Below are 15,528 nucleotides of genomic sequence, written 5' to 3'. Positions count from 1 at the left end.
AGGGCCAAAAATAACGCTTCTAAAATTCTGGTTTTCCAAGGATCAGCCTATCCCTGAATATTTAGTCTATGGCATCAACCCTTAATAGTGTTGTTATTTTTTTTCACCAATAAGACGTCTGATGACACACAAAAAAATGTAAGTCCCGCCCACCACCAACCTGAGATGAAACCTAATTATTCTCAAGTGGAAACACCTGGGCGAGATTTTCTGCCTGCGCTGTTGTTGTAGTTCGTTGAAAACTAAAATAGCAGAATTGTGTTTTTAGCGACTAATGGTGGGCTAGTGTCAGTTCTGTGGTAGTTTAAAAAAAAGGTAGCGCTGCAGGGGCAACAAGGTATCTACAGCTCTGTATGAAAAGTAAAGCGGTGAGATAATGACAGGTATTTAGTCTTGATACTTCCGGGCACTGAAGAAGCGGAGAAGGCAGTAAAGTGGTTATTGTGGGTACTAGTGTCATGTTTTTGCTCTACATGTGTCGTGAGTGTGTTTCCTACCACTGGGGGTCTCACTCTGGAGAGACACAGAGAATACTTATAGCTGTGTATCTGTTTGGCAGCTCGTAAAGAGTGACAATGCTGCACCGTTCAGCCGCTTGAACACACATCACTTGTGTTGACGCTTTTTACGCACTATAGTCCTGCGCGTCCCGGGGCGGCGACAGACCTCAGTTTCGATGCGTGAGTGTTTGAGCCACCGTGCAGTCATCGTGTGTGCTTTGGACTATGGCTTCGGATCAAGAACAGAACGGAAAGCGTTTGATACAGCTTCTGGAGAAACCCGGGAATGGAAACTGTGCCGACTGTGGAGCTGCAGGTAGGCAAGAGAGGACTCACTGACAGGTGCTGGAAAGCTTTACGGACCTTTTCCCTCTTTTAACCTGTTTCTTTAAACCCTCTATGAACCTCCCCCACTTTATGTCAATCCCTCTGGTTTATAGGCAAAACAGACAAATGAATGAACATACCACTATTCACTGTTTCTATTCTTAAGAGTGTCTCTGCCAACGGTTACGACCTGATCTAGATATAGTTCAGATCCTAAATCATGTCACTTAAAAGCTTTCAGAATGATCTGTATTTATTCAGTAGGCTTTGAACAGTTTGAATAGACCTTTTTGGCATAAGTAACACATACACTGTAAAACCTTTTAGTTATTGTTAAAAGTTGTCATGCAAGCAGTATCTACTCCTTTTCATATGTCGCCTATTCTAAGGGTCAAATATGCTTTCACCTTGTCTTTTGCATGCTTAGGTGGTAACACACCCTGTTTACAACACGCAGGTTTCCACTTAACATATCTTCAGTGCGTATAGCCTACATACCAGGATAGAGAAAAAGACACAGGTGTGGTTCCTAAAATATGCTTTCACCACAGTGACTGTTAAAAGGATATTTAGATTTAGTTGGTTGAAGTAATTTAGCCTGTTTGTTTCCTTTCTAACAAGGCGTTTCTTATTACTAACACGTGTCAAAGTAATGACACTTTCGTATAAAATGCAATGCACCCATGTAGCCTTTATATTTACTCTTCTTTCTTCAAGTCAGTTTATCCATGTGGCCTAGAGTATTTATTTATTTATTCTTATTTTCTAGGCTGTGACATACAAGTATTTTTGTTAAGAAGGAAAATCCTTCCAAGAGATCGAGGTGACGTCGTGTATGTCTGTGTTTCAATGAATATTGTGACCATGAGACAAATTAAAATCCTTACTCTTTAGAAGTCAGAATCAGAAAATGTTAAAAACGAGAAGACAGAAGTTTGTCTAAGTTTGCTTGTAAAAGGCTGAAATGGCAAAAATACTTTTCACATATTATCTGCACTGTCATTTTGTGGACCCTGCTCTATTTCTCTTCCATCCTCCGGCTGCCAATTGTCCGTGAGACTTTGTGTGCATCATATCTTCTCAGAGGAACTTCTCTGTTACATTGGTAGACAGCCTCGACCTCAACAAGCTACAGACCTATTACTTCAGAGAAGATGGGAGTGGCTGACTTCACACCAGCCTGCTGTCTCTTGTGTACAGATGCACAGTCTGAGATGTGTGCGGCTTTGTGATAAAGCACAAGGAAGTAACAGACTATTTATATTCTTACGCTTCTTTAGCAGCTGTGTCCCCGAGTCCTTATAAGCATAATGGTTTAATGGTGGTAACAAGCTCATAAAAATGTTTGACTCAGCTCATTGATCAGAGTGATGATTGTGAAAGTGGCATTTGAAAGAGGAGGAGCTGTGATTGTGTATTTGTGGCCTTTTACACATTTGCAGCAGCGTTTTCCTCTTCTGTTCACAAACCTGAATGGAAAGGATTATGATAAGCATACTGTAAAACATGATCTTGACTCTAAAAGATAGAAATAGATTATACAAGATGTGGATTCATTTTGAATCGATGCTCGCCACGTTGCAAACTCATCTGTCTTCAAAGAAAAGTTTGATCTGGTAACCTTTCACTGACCTCTTTGAGAAAGCAGCAACATGTCATCAAGTGCTGACACCTGATTGGGTGACATAACACAGAACAGACCGTTTCTCAAGTTTAGGTTTTTGATTTATGTAGGAGGTGTTGGAGGAAGTAGTGACTCAATTATTGAATAAAGAAAAAGAGTGAATGTAATGTGTGATTGACATGTTGCACACCAAAAAAAGTCAAGTAAGGGAGACATTTTGAAGTGTTAGTGTGTCAATGCCACTGCACTGCACTGAAACCTCTAAACTCACACAAACTACTTGATGATTAGAAACTTAATCCATGACAGTAATCATGTAGAAAAAGCTGTAAAAAAAAGATTTTCCCTGTGTGATGGTGTTGTCTGCCTCTTGTGTAAAACACTGGGTGGCTCATGGTCAACTATTTCAAGTACAGCTGAGCCATCAGTACCAGTTAAAAGGAAGTTGTTTGGTTATTCTTAACTTCAGTGTGCATCAACACATGTGTCTTTGTGGTTTGTTGCAGATCCAGAGTGGGCGTCCTACACCCTGGGTGTGTTTGTGTGTCACAGCTGCTCAGGTCTCCATAGAAACATTGCTCAGATCAGCAAGGTGAAATCTGTCCTGCTGGATCCCTGGAGCTCCTCTCAGGTGGAGGTGAGTAATTCTGAGTGTTAATGTTTCCTGTGGAAACTACAAAAGTGTTTTTAAACATTTTATTTATTCAATCCTGGACAGAGTAGAAAGCCTTGTGTATTTTAATAGAAGATCGACCACAGATTATTGTCTGAAACTTGACTTGGAGTTATGTCTGCAGCCTGTGCCTCGCCCTCTCTGCTGTATGCATCACTGTCGTCTGCCACACAACCGTTGAATCCCTATTAGGAAGAATAAGACGAGTCATCTTTCTCCATTCAGCACTGGCTAAAAGGCATGAGCCAGCAGCTGGCAGATAGAGTGTGTGTACTGAAGCAGCTATGGCAGCAGCAGTCTCTCTAATGGGCAGCCTGAGTCAGATACACAAACACTTGACAGCTAGCGTGTGCATGTGCGTGTGTGTCTTGCCCTCATTAAACAAAACACACTAATACACACAAATATCACTGACGGACTTAATTTCTTTCTCTCCTCCTCTACAGTTTGTGGACTCTGTTGGTAACGATGCTGCCAATGCCAAATACGAGCAGATAGTTCCTGCCTTCTTCTACCGACCCACATACAAAGACTGCCTGTAAGTATGAATATATCCTCAGGTATGTCTGATTCCATATGTTACCTCTAAATGTCAGAGTGATTAGGACCTTTTTCTCTTAATCTGTTTTGTTCCACACCTTTGCTTATTAACTTAGTTGTTTTTGTTCTAACAGATGTTAAAATGTTACTGATGGCACCGTTAAGACGGCTTTTATTATTCTGTGGACGGAGAGATTGATTAATATAGGGCAGTTTGTGGTAGCCAGGCGGACACGCAGACGCTTCTCAGTGATAAGAAAACCAAGTTCCTGAAGTCGAACAGGAAGCAGCAGTTCGGCACAAGTTTTTCTTCTTAACTGTTCAGGGATACATTTAATACCAATGTGTAACCATAACACACAGAGCAGTGAGGCTATATCACGTTCATGAGGGGTGGTTGTTTTAGGCAGCACAAAGGAAAACCTGATTGGATAAAGAAGAGAGAAAATACCTATATATTCTATTTATTCCCTAAATACTGATCTGGCCCTTAAACACGGTGAACTGATGTCAGTCAGACGAAAGAAAAGCACAAGCCAAATCATTAATATCACAAGACATCATTTTCCAAACGAGTCATATCTGATAGCTGTACTTCTCAGTCAGCATGAAATGTAGCCCGATGGGTCCATGTGAGTTAATGAGGTGTTCAAATCAAATGAAGCGTGAAGTAAACACCAGAGCTGTGTGTCTAACACCAACTGTTGTTCAGACTCCTGAGGGAACAATGGATCCGAGCCAAGTACGAGAGGAAGGAGTTTATGTGCGTGGAGAGGCAGGAGCCGTACTCAGCGGGTAAGTTTTAATACCTCTAACTAACACATTACACTTCTCACTTGTTCAGAAAATCAAGTTATCGTCAGAATCCTGCACAAAACCACCTCCTCAGCATTGAATATCCAGCAGGGGGAAACAGCTGATTAAAACAGAGATAAAGGGAGGGAGAGTTGGCATGATGTAACACACCACTTTACTGCCCAGCTTTAAGGAAAAGGTTTATATATTTGGAAATCTGGGCTGGTCTGTAGGCCTATAGAGAGTACTGATCTGATACCACTGTTAAATCAATAACCTGTATTCCTCAATGGGAGGATGGGACTTGGAATCAGGCAAGGCAACTTCAGGCTTTTGTAACTAATACAAACTAAATACGCTGTATATAAGGGTTGATAAGTTTGCAAACCATTTTCCTGTTCTAAATCTGTAATCTACCAATAAAAAAAGAGGCTGATAGCAGCTTCACTATTCAACGGGCTTGTGTTTAACTTTGCATTAAAAGATTCGGCGGACATCTTTCAAATCTTTTTCTCCCACATGATGCACTCTTGCCCTTTTTAATTTTTTTTTCAATGATTCCCTGAGCACTTTGTGATTAGTGATGTTTGTTACTCATTGTTCACTCATTGACATGGCTAACTAGAACAACTTAATGTAACTTTAACATATCACTATTAAAATGATATTCCTGACTTTAATACATTTTGAGAAACCCATTGTTCTGCTGCAGCTTAGAGGAAAGAGGGAAGTTGTCTGCATAGTCAGAAGTATCTATATGTTGTATATGTTCAGCTGATAAAAAATAACTGTAATCAATATGCTTTCTATCAACCTTTTCCCTTTGGGACCTCTAGACCGGAAACAGGAAGCTGTTTAACCTGATAAAGACATCATTTTTGGCAGCTTTTCCAGAACATTTAAAGGCTAAAAACTGTGTACCTCCTCCTCGTTGGTCAAAGTACAAAGTTGTAGCAATATGATGTCATTACTCTAGCCACAGTGACAAGTTCACACACAGGTTTGCCCTGATGAGGAAACAGAGTGTCATGTCTTAAATCAACACAGTTCCATTTAACCAAAACAAGGCCAAGTTCTCACAGGGTCAAAATTGAACAACCTCTCATTGCTACAACATGGCTTATTACTGTTTAGAAAAAGCGAAAAATCTCCCTTCACTAGATAAAGAGCTGTTATCTGATTCGCATGACTGGGGAACTCTTCCTCTCTGTCTCTGTCCCTCTCTCTCAATGGCCTCTTGTGTTGTGTTGTGCTGTGCAGAGGTTAAGGAGCATGTGGCTGTGCGTCTGTGTCACTGAGGAAGAATGGCCTCTTTTGTGTAAAAATATTCAATGTTGCATTGCTGCAAGCAGAAACCAGCTGCGTTTTGTGGAGAAGCTTAAAGACAAATACTAGGCTCCAAACAGCTTTGTTCTCTGAGGTGTTTTCAAGTCTTGGTCACTCTGAATGAGCCGCCTTCTTCTCCTCTGATGTGTCATGTTCTTGTGTAAATCTACCCTCTGCTCTCAGCTGTGGAACAAAACTTTCTGATTCATGAATAATTGATGAAGCCATGCAGAGCCAGAAGTTTACTGCCGTCTGTGGCCCAACCCATGACGACTTTATTTCTGCACAAAGATGCAAGAAACCTCAGCAAGGGGGTGAGGTGGGGGGCATAGTAAATTATGGACGGAAGGAGAGAGATGTGGAGCTGCAGACGAATACGCTGCATCTTTATTTCAGATCCAGTTTCCTAAAAAGTGGTATTTGTCATTTTGTGTCTCATTTTCCTGATAAAATTATCGTCACATTTTTGCTCTTTATCACATAGAAAATTTGCTCATACAGACTTTCACTGTCGGAATGCAAAGATTCAATTTTTTGAGTCCTGATTCCGATACTAAACAATAACCTTTCCTCACTGTGAGGATCGGATTGGGAATCATGCAAGGGAACATCAGGCTTTTGTAACTTTGTCATTTATTTATTCTTCAGTTTATTAAGATGATTAATGTGTACCAGCAGTTTGATTAAAGGAAACAAATCTTCTAAATAAACCGTATTTACAATTAAACTGTAATTTACAGTAGATCCTTGTTGACTACGAGCTGCACTGTTTGTGCAAAGCAGCCTCAGCCATGCACTCTGATGATGCCCATGGCTTCTTTCATGTCACAAGCATCAGCTCTCAAAATAACATGCACTTTGATCACAACGTAACCATCCATTGAGCGTTTCCTGGACGGCAGTTGAAGTGTAGCCTCTGGTTTGTGATCTGCTGAAGTTTTCAGCTTGTAGGGGAAACCAGGCTGAATTATTTATGTGTAGTAAAAGCAGAGGCGCTTCTGCCCACCTCTGCTGAGCTGCTTAGAAAAGAGACCACAAAAGCTGAAAGTGTGCACAAACCAATATGTGAGGTCCTTATAACAGATGTGCTTTCAGAATCATTGAGGATAACAATACATGGTTTAAAATCTACCAAACTGTTAATGATCACTGTTGCACTGAATTTGAAAAATTATGTTTAATCTCATAATATCCTGGATGAGTCTGCTCGAGGAAACATTGCTGTGTAAATGGGCAACTTGCTAACAGGTCTGCTGCCCCCAACTGGCCAAAAACAAACAAACAAACAAACAACTACTGTGGCTTAAAGTTTATTCATATGATAGAATACATTTTTGTCAAAGCTTGATGTTCCTGCGTAGAGCATAATTTGTTATCTTTTACTCTGTGCTCCCTGTCAATGGATCTGGACCCACTGTTGCTCTCCTCCTTGCAGGTTACAGAGAGGGGTTTCTATGGAAGAGAGGCAGAGACAACGGGCAATTCCTCAGCCGGAAATTTATTCTCTCTGAACGGGAAGGTGTTCTGAAGTACTTCAACAAGCATGATGTGAGTTTCAATTCCCTCTTTTTAAATGTCTTTATCTGGATTTGATTTACTGATTTGATCTAGTTGGTGTTGAAACTGTTTAAAAAAAACAACTATTACAAACTTCCTGATTTGTTTCTTAAACCTGAAGATCAAGAACATTGTGAAATTCTATTTACAAAATCAAAGTGAGGCTAAATACATCTTGATAAACCCTTCTGTCACACGGAGTATTGTTAACTCATTCTTCCATGGATTCTGTTTTCTTCTTCAGGATTTTAAGAAGCATGAAAGTAAACAGCTTTCTACCATATTCATGTTCTTCTTACAATGTCTTCCCTTCTGCAGGCTAGAGAGCCCAAAGCAATAATGAAGATCAATACTTTGAACGCCTCTTTTCAGCCAGAAAAAATGTGCAACCCACACGGCATGCAGATCACCTATTTAAAGGACAACAGCACTAGGAATATCTTCATTTACCACGAGGATGGAAAGGTGAGAGCAGTTCTTCACAGTGTAAGGTGTGCATTAGGTTGCAGTGTAGGTAAAAGCAATAGATGTACACACCACTTCCTGCAGTGAGTGTGAAGGAGGGGCCCAGTTTGAATGTTGCCACTGACTCTACTTTTAACATGAATATGTATTTTTTCCTATGGTCTTTATCCCCCCCCCCCCTCCTCCCAAAAAAAGTTTCTGAAAGTCCTGCTTTTATGTCTTGAAGGAAATGGTGGACTGGTTCAATGCAATCAGAGCAGCCAGGTTTCACTACCTGCAGGTGGCCTTTCCTGGAGCTTCTCACTCTGAAGTGAGTTCTCACACACACGGTCTTACCTCCAAACTGCTAGGGAATTAAACCCTACAATATATTTTTTAATCAGTTACTAAATCTGCATTGTTTGTGTAGCTGCTGCCAAAGCTTACCAGGAGCTACATAAAGGAGGGTTTCATGGAGAAGACTGGTCCAAAGGTAATGACCTTTTTATTTTTTGATTAAACTTGATTTATACATGATTGAAAAGTCACAGAATGTTTATAGTCTACGGCAGCATCTTGCAGGGCATGGTAGCCAAATGATAAGTGTATTTTTACTCCTCGTTTGTCTCCTGTTTCGTCCTGCAGCACACAGAGGGCTTTAAGAAGAGGTGGTTCACAATGGATGACAGGAGGCTCATGTACTTCAAAGATTCACTGGTAATACAATGTAGCGCAACACTGTGACCAGCAGATGGTGCTATGCCTTTTTTCTTTATGCATCTGTCTTATTTGGAGGGTCAGTGCATTGAAACAGTTGAATGTTGTCATTTTTTTCCCCTTAAAGATAATCAGATAACATCAGATAGTTGTTATTGGTTTATTTCATTCTTTTGAAGCAGTACAATTTAGAGGCAATGTTTTTCATTTTGGCCTTCACTAAATGTTTCTTCTTCTGCTTTCAGGATGCTTATGCACGAGGCGAGGTGTTCATTGGCAGTAAGGAAAACAGCTACACTGTGCTCCCCGGCCTCCCAGCAAACACTCAAGCCTACCGTTGGCAGTTTGGGATAACCATAGTGACCCCCGACAGAAAGTTTCTATTTGCATGTGAAACTGAGAAGGATCAGAAAGACTGGATCTCTGCATTTCAGACCGTTATTGACAGACCAATGCTGCCGCAGGAGTATGCAGGTAAATTAAACAGCAAGTCCTCATTTAACTGTTTGATTTCAATAGCTGAGTCTGATTTAAGTCTTCCTTTTGTTGCCCTCTCTCTGCAGTGGAGGCCTATTTTAAGCACAAACGATAACAGGCTTACTGTTTGAAGGAGTTTTGCTGAGGAACCACAAAGGAGTTAAAAGGTGACACGACACTTTGGACAATAATCATTCCTTCACTACTCAACCTCACCTCCACATCATGTGCCACTCCCTTTTAAAGGGAACCCAAATCACTTCAGTGCTCAAATGTTAGCCCATGACTTATGTTACATAACCTTTATACTTGAAAGAGGTCAGTCCTCCTCACCTGTATGTGAAGATTTTAAAGAAGTATGCCAAGTTTGTAGGAATCAGATCTGTTGTCAAAGGTTGTTGTACATGTTTGTATACGTTCAATATGCAGATGAGTACATTCAAAAACTCAGTGTTTGGCTGCAGTGATATTGAATTTGTGATGTATTTATTTTTTAACTGCCTGATTTGCTAAATGCAGCTTGTAATGTTTTGACACCGATCACCGCTGCTAAAAGAAGCTATGTGTATATCCGGCCCCTGAATGTAAGCTGCTTGGTGCATTTTATTGTGAAACTGGGTAAAAATTGTGGTTAGTTTAAGAATTTACTGTGATGTGGTACCATTATTTGTCCAGCAGAGGGAGACAGAGGAAACAGTTTAAACCAGAGAGACTTGAGGTGTGCACATTGAAGGTGAATGTAAGTGCTGTAAAGAAAAGTATGAAGATGAACAGTATTATGATGGGGCAGCTCCACCGTGTTTGCTCTTCAGTCACGGTGGAGAGGAAAATGTTGACCTGAAAATGGAACATGGTCGTCAATATTAAAAGGGCTAAAGTCACATTAACTTCTGTTTTATTGGGTTTAACTTTCAGTTACAAGACAGAAGTTGCACATTGAAAAATAGTTAAAGCCAAAATCATTACATTACTTTAAACATTAAGTTTGGAAAATACTGTGAATACTGTACAGAGATTCTGTGTCTGTGACTACCATGAATTCTATCAAAGCAACAGTCGTATCAAAAAGAGGCAAATGCTTCTAAAATGGAGAACATATGGTTTTAAGAAACATACCAGTCAATGCATTTAAGAAAACATGGCACTATATACCCCATTTATATATTTAAGATTGGTTCTAAAAGCAAGCAGCAGACTAATGTTTCACTGTTAACTTCAAATGAAGAGTGTTACTTGAGGAAACACTATCAGTATAATATAAACATCTATTCCTCCCAACCTGCACTAATGAACCATTACAGTGTTATTCTCCTCCAACATCTCGTCTTTCCAAGCAGAAACAAAAGTATTTACATCAATCAGTATAGATTACGTACAGTCTGTATGAATCTTTGAAGTCATATTTATTATCAAATAGAGAAGTTGCATTCGAGCACTCCCAAGATTCAACATTGATCCTCTTACTTTGGAAAAATGCCCAAAAGATTTCATGTGACCCATTAAAAGTTGCCTTTAAACTACTGTATACTTCCTTTTCCATCTAGCATGAATTCAAATCTATTCAAATAATCATACATTTGAGCTTTTCTGAACTAGAAAACCCATAAAAAAAATAGCCACTTCCATTTACTTGAATGTTAAATGAGTGAAACTTCTTCCCAAATATCCACAGCTGAATCATGGCAATGCTTAGATCGAGTTTATGCTGGTGAGCTAATTTGGCTCCAAATAGCCTGTAGAATCACTGACATGAACACTGAGGCATAGACAGAACTTCACTATACATCTATTATAGAAACATTCATCCAAAATGACATTAACTAAAAAAAAGACAAATCTGAAGTAATGAAATCCCTTTACAATAACATAACACAGGGTTGTGCAAATCTATTTGGTTGGTGTCTGCATGAAGGAGAAGAGTTATTATCATGCAGCTACAGTTATGGAAAAAATTATGTCCATTTATGATAATGAGCGAGGTGAGCAGCACTTAACTTTGTCTGTTGCAAACCATAACCTACATTCACAGCTGCAGGAGGACGGAAAGAAAGAGATGAGCTCAGGACTACAGTTTGGAGTTTGTGAGGACAGACAGAAGGACAAAAGTTTTTACCTCGCTGGAGCTGACTCCTCATCTCAGATATGAACATGAGTGATTCACACACACATAAATAAATACACACACACACACACACACACAGATCCAGGGAGTGACCGTGGAAGGCTTTAAGACCTGCAGCAGCCTGCACCCTTCATCTCCTTGTTCACATACTCCTGCAGCTTAAACTTCTCGCTGGGATCCTTCGTAGATCGGTGCTTCAACTCCCTGAGACAAAGGAAGAGGATGAGATCAGGATTACCAAAGAAGAGTCACACATTAATAAACAATAGAAATGGGAATCCTTATTGATTTTGAGAAAAGAACAGAAAACAGATTAAATCTATCTGCAAGCAGGAGACATATTGTATCCAGTAATTAAAATGATGATTTTTCCTAAATATTCATTCAGGACTTCCCAAAGAAACGTGAAGACATTTTAAGAGAAAATAAAAAAATGTTCCTGGCTTAGTATTTCAATATCTTTGTGTTAAAGACGTTGCAAGTTGAGTATTATGTTGAGCCAAATTATGTGCAGAGAAAAAATAAATCAGTGACAGACACAGAACTGTGAAAATGAGATATGAGTGCAGTAATATCTCATTCTTGATGTGTTTAACTGATTTGCTAAATGCAGCTTGTAATGGTTTGATGCCAATCACTGCTGCTAAAATACATTTCGGCCCCTGATTGTAAACTGCTCGGGAGTTTTCAAGAGTGCATGTGTGAAAAGGGTCTTTAGTTAAACCAACCCTCAGCACTTTAAGAGAGAATGATACCCACTTTGCCACGGCAGTAAAAGCCAGCTCCACATTGAGACCTGACCTGGCGCTGGTCTCCATGAAAGGAACTCCAAACTCCTGCAGAATCAAAGCAAAAACCAGTAATGGGAAACTTTTAGCTTTGAAGATTTCTGTGAAATTGGCCTCTGGGTTTTAAAAGTCCCCAAAATAGATACCTGCAAATTCTAAGCACTAGAATTTAGCAACCTTTACCCTATGCCCACTTTAGCTGAAAAAGAATGTTATGAAAGAAAACAGGGCTGATTCTTTGATTTGTGTTTATTTTCCCTCAGGAAAATGTTGAAACTTGAATTCCTCCAGAGACGCATTTTCTGATGGAATACCCATGAATAGGGAGAGAAGTTTTAAGTTGTTGCAGCCATGTTTTTTTTTTTAAACAAAGTTCTAACCCACCAAGAATTTGTTGCCATTCAGCAATTAAGATAATCAGGAATCATCTTTTTGCATCTTTCTGAAGTTTGACTAGCTGTCAGATCTCAGACATGGTCAAAGTTTATCTTTGAGAAACTTGCCACAGAAGACTAAGAAGAGAAATTTAGCACGTCACAACATGATACTCTTTCTCTGATTGGCCACAAAATGTAAAGATCATAGACTTTACAGCACAATGGTGGACGTGTTTCTTTTGGATAAATCTGGCTAGAATGCACACATTTGTCTCCCAGCTTTTCCTCTGCAGGGGGATTGGTCTCGGCCCACAGTGAAGGTAACTGATGTGTTTCTTCCCTGGGCTAGACCTCAAGTTACTTAATGGCACTTTATTGCTTCCACTTCTGGAGCGAACCGCTTAGCTGTTTGCTATTTGTTTTGTGAGCCACCCTGCAAAGCAAAATAAATGTTCGCTTCTGGTTTCAGTGCTCAGTGGCTTCAGTCGTCTGTGTGCCGAGGTTTATCACAGACGGATAAACATTTTACAGATGACACAGAAGGCATGCTATAAATATTCATCATGTAATGTTTCATCTACAAGAGCAACAAAATGTCTGAGGCTTTTCTCTCTGTTCCATTTATCTTTTTGGGTTGCAGGTGGTGCATTTCCCCTCATAACAGACGGTCTAAATCTGAGAGATAAAGAGCCCGAATGAAAAGAAGAACTGATCCCTAAACAATCTCAATCACCTCTTTCTGGTAGATCGGTAATCTTCACATCTTCCATAGAAATTCAATAATACATACAAATACCTTTTAAAATGACACAAAGGAGAATCACTACCTCCATATTTCACTAACAGGGCCTTAACTTCCAGAGAATCAAAGTTGCATTAAATCATTGTAGTTATTCTGACAGCTGAATTAATGTGGGGAGAAAATACTGTGCCCAGTTTTTCATCAGTTTCTACTAATTTACCTTTGCAAGCCTCTCTCCATCTTCTCTCTTCACCACCCTCTCATGAGTTGAATCAGCCTGGTGCGACAGGAAAAACAGGGTCACACATGAGAGCATCATGCAACACCAACATCAGTGCTAAAAAACCACAACATCCACCTACCCACTGGGCAGATCGTCACTATTTATCCACAGCTTACGTTCAAGCTTTCCTGGTGTTCAGGTCTGATAGCAGCTAATGAGTCAAGATTGGCTCTCAGAGTGCTAATTAGGGACTGATATGGAGTGTTGGGGACTGAAACTAGACCGAGCTCCAAGGCAGAGACATCTGTCTCTGTTCAGAGGGGAGATGTGAATGGCAGTTATACAAAAAAATGTGTAACAGCGATATTTTCACATTAACAGGTTGACATATTATCAGACGTGTATGTGAGTGTGCTGTAGATAAACATGACTCATTTCAGAAAATTACATTTTGGGGGAAAAAACAGTCACCTATGATTCACTGACTTAGCTTTCAACTGGTTGAGGTTTTTATTTTTTCTCAAACGCAATCAGTGCTTCAGGCTGTGTGTGTATTGGGAGAAGCAGATGGCCTAGTGGGCGGCCCGGGTTGAGGTCCGACCTGTGGCTCCTCTCCTGCATGTCATTACCCACTCTCTCTCTCTCTCTGATATCCTACGCCATCCACTGTCCTATCAAATAAAGGCTTTAAAGCCCAACACAGATCTTTGAAAAAAGAAATGTGGATGGCTACTAATGCTAATAAAACAATATATTTTTCTATCCCACTTAAGGAGCATGAAAATGTTTTGTAATAGAATCCTCACAGCGTTTGTTTGTAATGTACTTAAAGTTCCTGTGAGGAACTTCCAGCTTGGGTTGCTTTTGGCGCCCCCCTGTGGACAAAGCAGTCCCTCTTACCCTTTAGCTGATCTTATCCTGTACATTTTTTTCAGATAAAATGTAATCCTGCTTTCTTTAACCAGTCGAATGTATCACTCATCTGGAGTCTTTGTATTGACAATAAAAAGGTTGTTTCAGCAGCATGCTGTAAATCACTTTATACGACATCTACCCTGGGATAGCTCTTTTATGCATTATTAATAACAATATAAAAATAATTGATCTTGTGTGCTTTAGCAGGTCATAAAGAGACATCAATAATAGCTTCAGTCTGTTTCATAAGCAGCTAAAAACTCCTCACAGGAGCTTTAAACTCCAGCTATTGAAGATCTGAATCTTTAAATATAAAACAGATGAGGACTTTTATTTTTAGAAAACAAAGCTAAAAAAGGGAAGGGCACTGTAGTGTTTGGAAAACATGACTAAAAAAAAAAAGAGTCATTATTGAAGTTTTGGGACTAATTATAGCCATATATAAATACACATTTGGTTCTCCACTGAGTCACTTACTGAGTAAACTTCAGTGCCCACAGTCGATGTCATCAAAGAAGCTGTCAGGCGGTGTAGCAGTGTGACTCAGTGATTGGTTCTCAATAGTTTTTGGACACAAATTGGATGAGCACAGAGGAAAACGATAGATCGGTGATGGACTGCAGAGAAGAGAGGCTATTTTCTACTAAGGTGATTTTTAATAAAATTGCATAAACTGCAAGACTTTTACCATAAATTAATGTTTTATCTACTTTATAGTTGCTATAAAAAAAGCTCTGCCTTGATAAAATAAATCGTAAAAAATGTTTTTGTTAAAGGTTAACTCAAGAACTAATTGGACATAACATCAAAAAGTGACCTTTTTGGTATGCTGTGCTTCAAGTTTAAGAACCAAAATTAGTCTTATTGTTTGACGCAAAGCCCGAGTGTATATCCCTCTGTGTCTTTACCTACAGTCATAAGAATTTCCCACAATGCCTTGCCTTGTTTCCAAGCAGCATGAGGACCACATCCTGTTGGGCGTACTCATGGATCTCAGTCAGCCATGCCTGGCAACAACACAGGACAAAGAGAGAGAGAGAGAGAGAGAGCCGTTAGAGGAGCCATCAGACATTATGGGTGTGAAAACCTATAAAAAAGGAACAACCTGACATTAGCGAGAGGGAAGTAGAAATGTGTCGTTCACATAAAAAAAAAAAGAGCTGAAGGAAAAGAAAAGCTTGCCTGGGACTCGACAAGGACGAGTCTGAGCATTAAATCTAATAACACGAATAAAGAGAAGGAAGAAGAAAGCAGCATTTAGAAGATGGATTTGTGAGAGAGGATGAAATAAATCCACAGATTAGATGGAAAGACTGAGGCAAGGACGAAGAAATAAAAGGGATGAGAGCAAGACATGGTTTTTGTGAGAAATACTTAAAAG

At 39.7% G+C, this 15,528-nt stretch overlaps 2 protein-coding genes across 3 annotated transcripts in view; one reads left to right on the top strand and one right to left on the bottom strand.

Annotated features, from left to right (window-relative positions):
• The first annotated feature begins 472 nt into the window (after positions 1–472).
• Positions 473–13,999, top strand: LOC132995396 (arf-GAP with dual PH domain-containing protein 1-like). Of its 2 annotated transcripts, XR_009677016.1 has the most exons (12): positions 473–816; positions 2,958–3,088; positions 3,571–3,662; positions 4,377–4,459; positions 7,221–7,333; positions 7,661–7,807; positions 8,034–8,117; positions 8,217–8,279; positions 8,432–8,503; positions 8,749–8,977; positions 9,067–9,147; positions 12,908–13,999. XR_009677016.1 is itself a non-coding variant. In XM_061065355.1 (11 exons), the coding sequence occupies exons 1-11, from the start codon at positions 726–728 to the stop codon at positions 9,093–9,095; spliced, it is 1,134 nt and encodes a 377-aa protein (XP_060921338.1). In that variant the 5' UTR covers positions 473–725; the 3' UTR covers positions 9,096–9,861. The 2 variants fall into 2 exon arrangements, 1 of the variants encoding a protein (XP_060921338.1); XM_061065355.1 differs by lacking the exon at positions 12,908–13,999 and having other exon boundaries at positions 9,067–9,861.
• LOC132995397 (ras-related protein Rab-26-like) overlaps positions 9,859–15,528 on the bottom strand; it is a 58,704-nt gene continuing 53,034 nt past the window's right edge. Inside the window, exons 6-9 of the mRNA XM_061065356.1 lie at positions 15,089–15,154; positions 13,230–13,286; positions 11,862–11,938; positions 9,859–11,306 (exon numbers count right to left, since the gene is read on the bottom strand). Of these exons, the coding sequence (XP_060921339.1) occupies positions 11,207–11,306; positions 11,862–11,938; positions 13,230–13,286; positions 15,089–15,154 (300 nt within the window). The 3' untranslated portion in view covers positions 9,859–11,206. The remainder of the gene's footprint in view (positions 11,307–11,861; positions 11,939–13,229; positions 13,287–15,088; positions 15,155–15,528) is intronic.

This window comes from Labrus mixtus, chromosome 20, assembly GCF_963584025.1.
Source record: "Labrus mixtus chromosome 20, fLabMix1.1, whole genome shotgun sequence".
NCBI classification, from domain to species: Eukaryota; Metazoa; Chordata; class Actinopteri; order Labriformes; family Labridae; genus Labrus; species Labrus mixtus.
Note: the sequence above shows the minus strand (reverse complement) of the source record. Positions and strands in the feature narration are given on the sequence as shown.

Excerpts from the sequence above, each read along its gene's own strand:
- LOC132995396 (XM_061065355.1), top strand. The coding sequence starts at position 726 with ATGGCTTCGGATCAAGAACAGAACGGAAAGCGTTTGATACAGCTTCTG. Across the intron at positions 817-2,957 it reads TGCCGACTGTGGAGCTGCAG|ATCCAGAGTGGGCGTCCTAC; the intron begins GTAGGCAAGAGA and ends GGTTTGTTGCAG. Across the intron at positions 3,663-4,376 it reads CCCACATACAAAGACTGCCT|ACTCCTGAGGGAACAATGGA; the intron begins GTAAGTATGAAT and ends ACTGTTGTTCAG.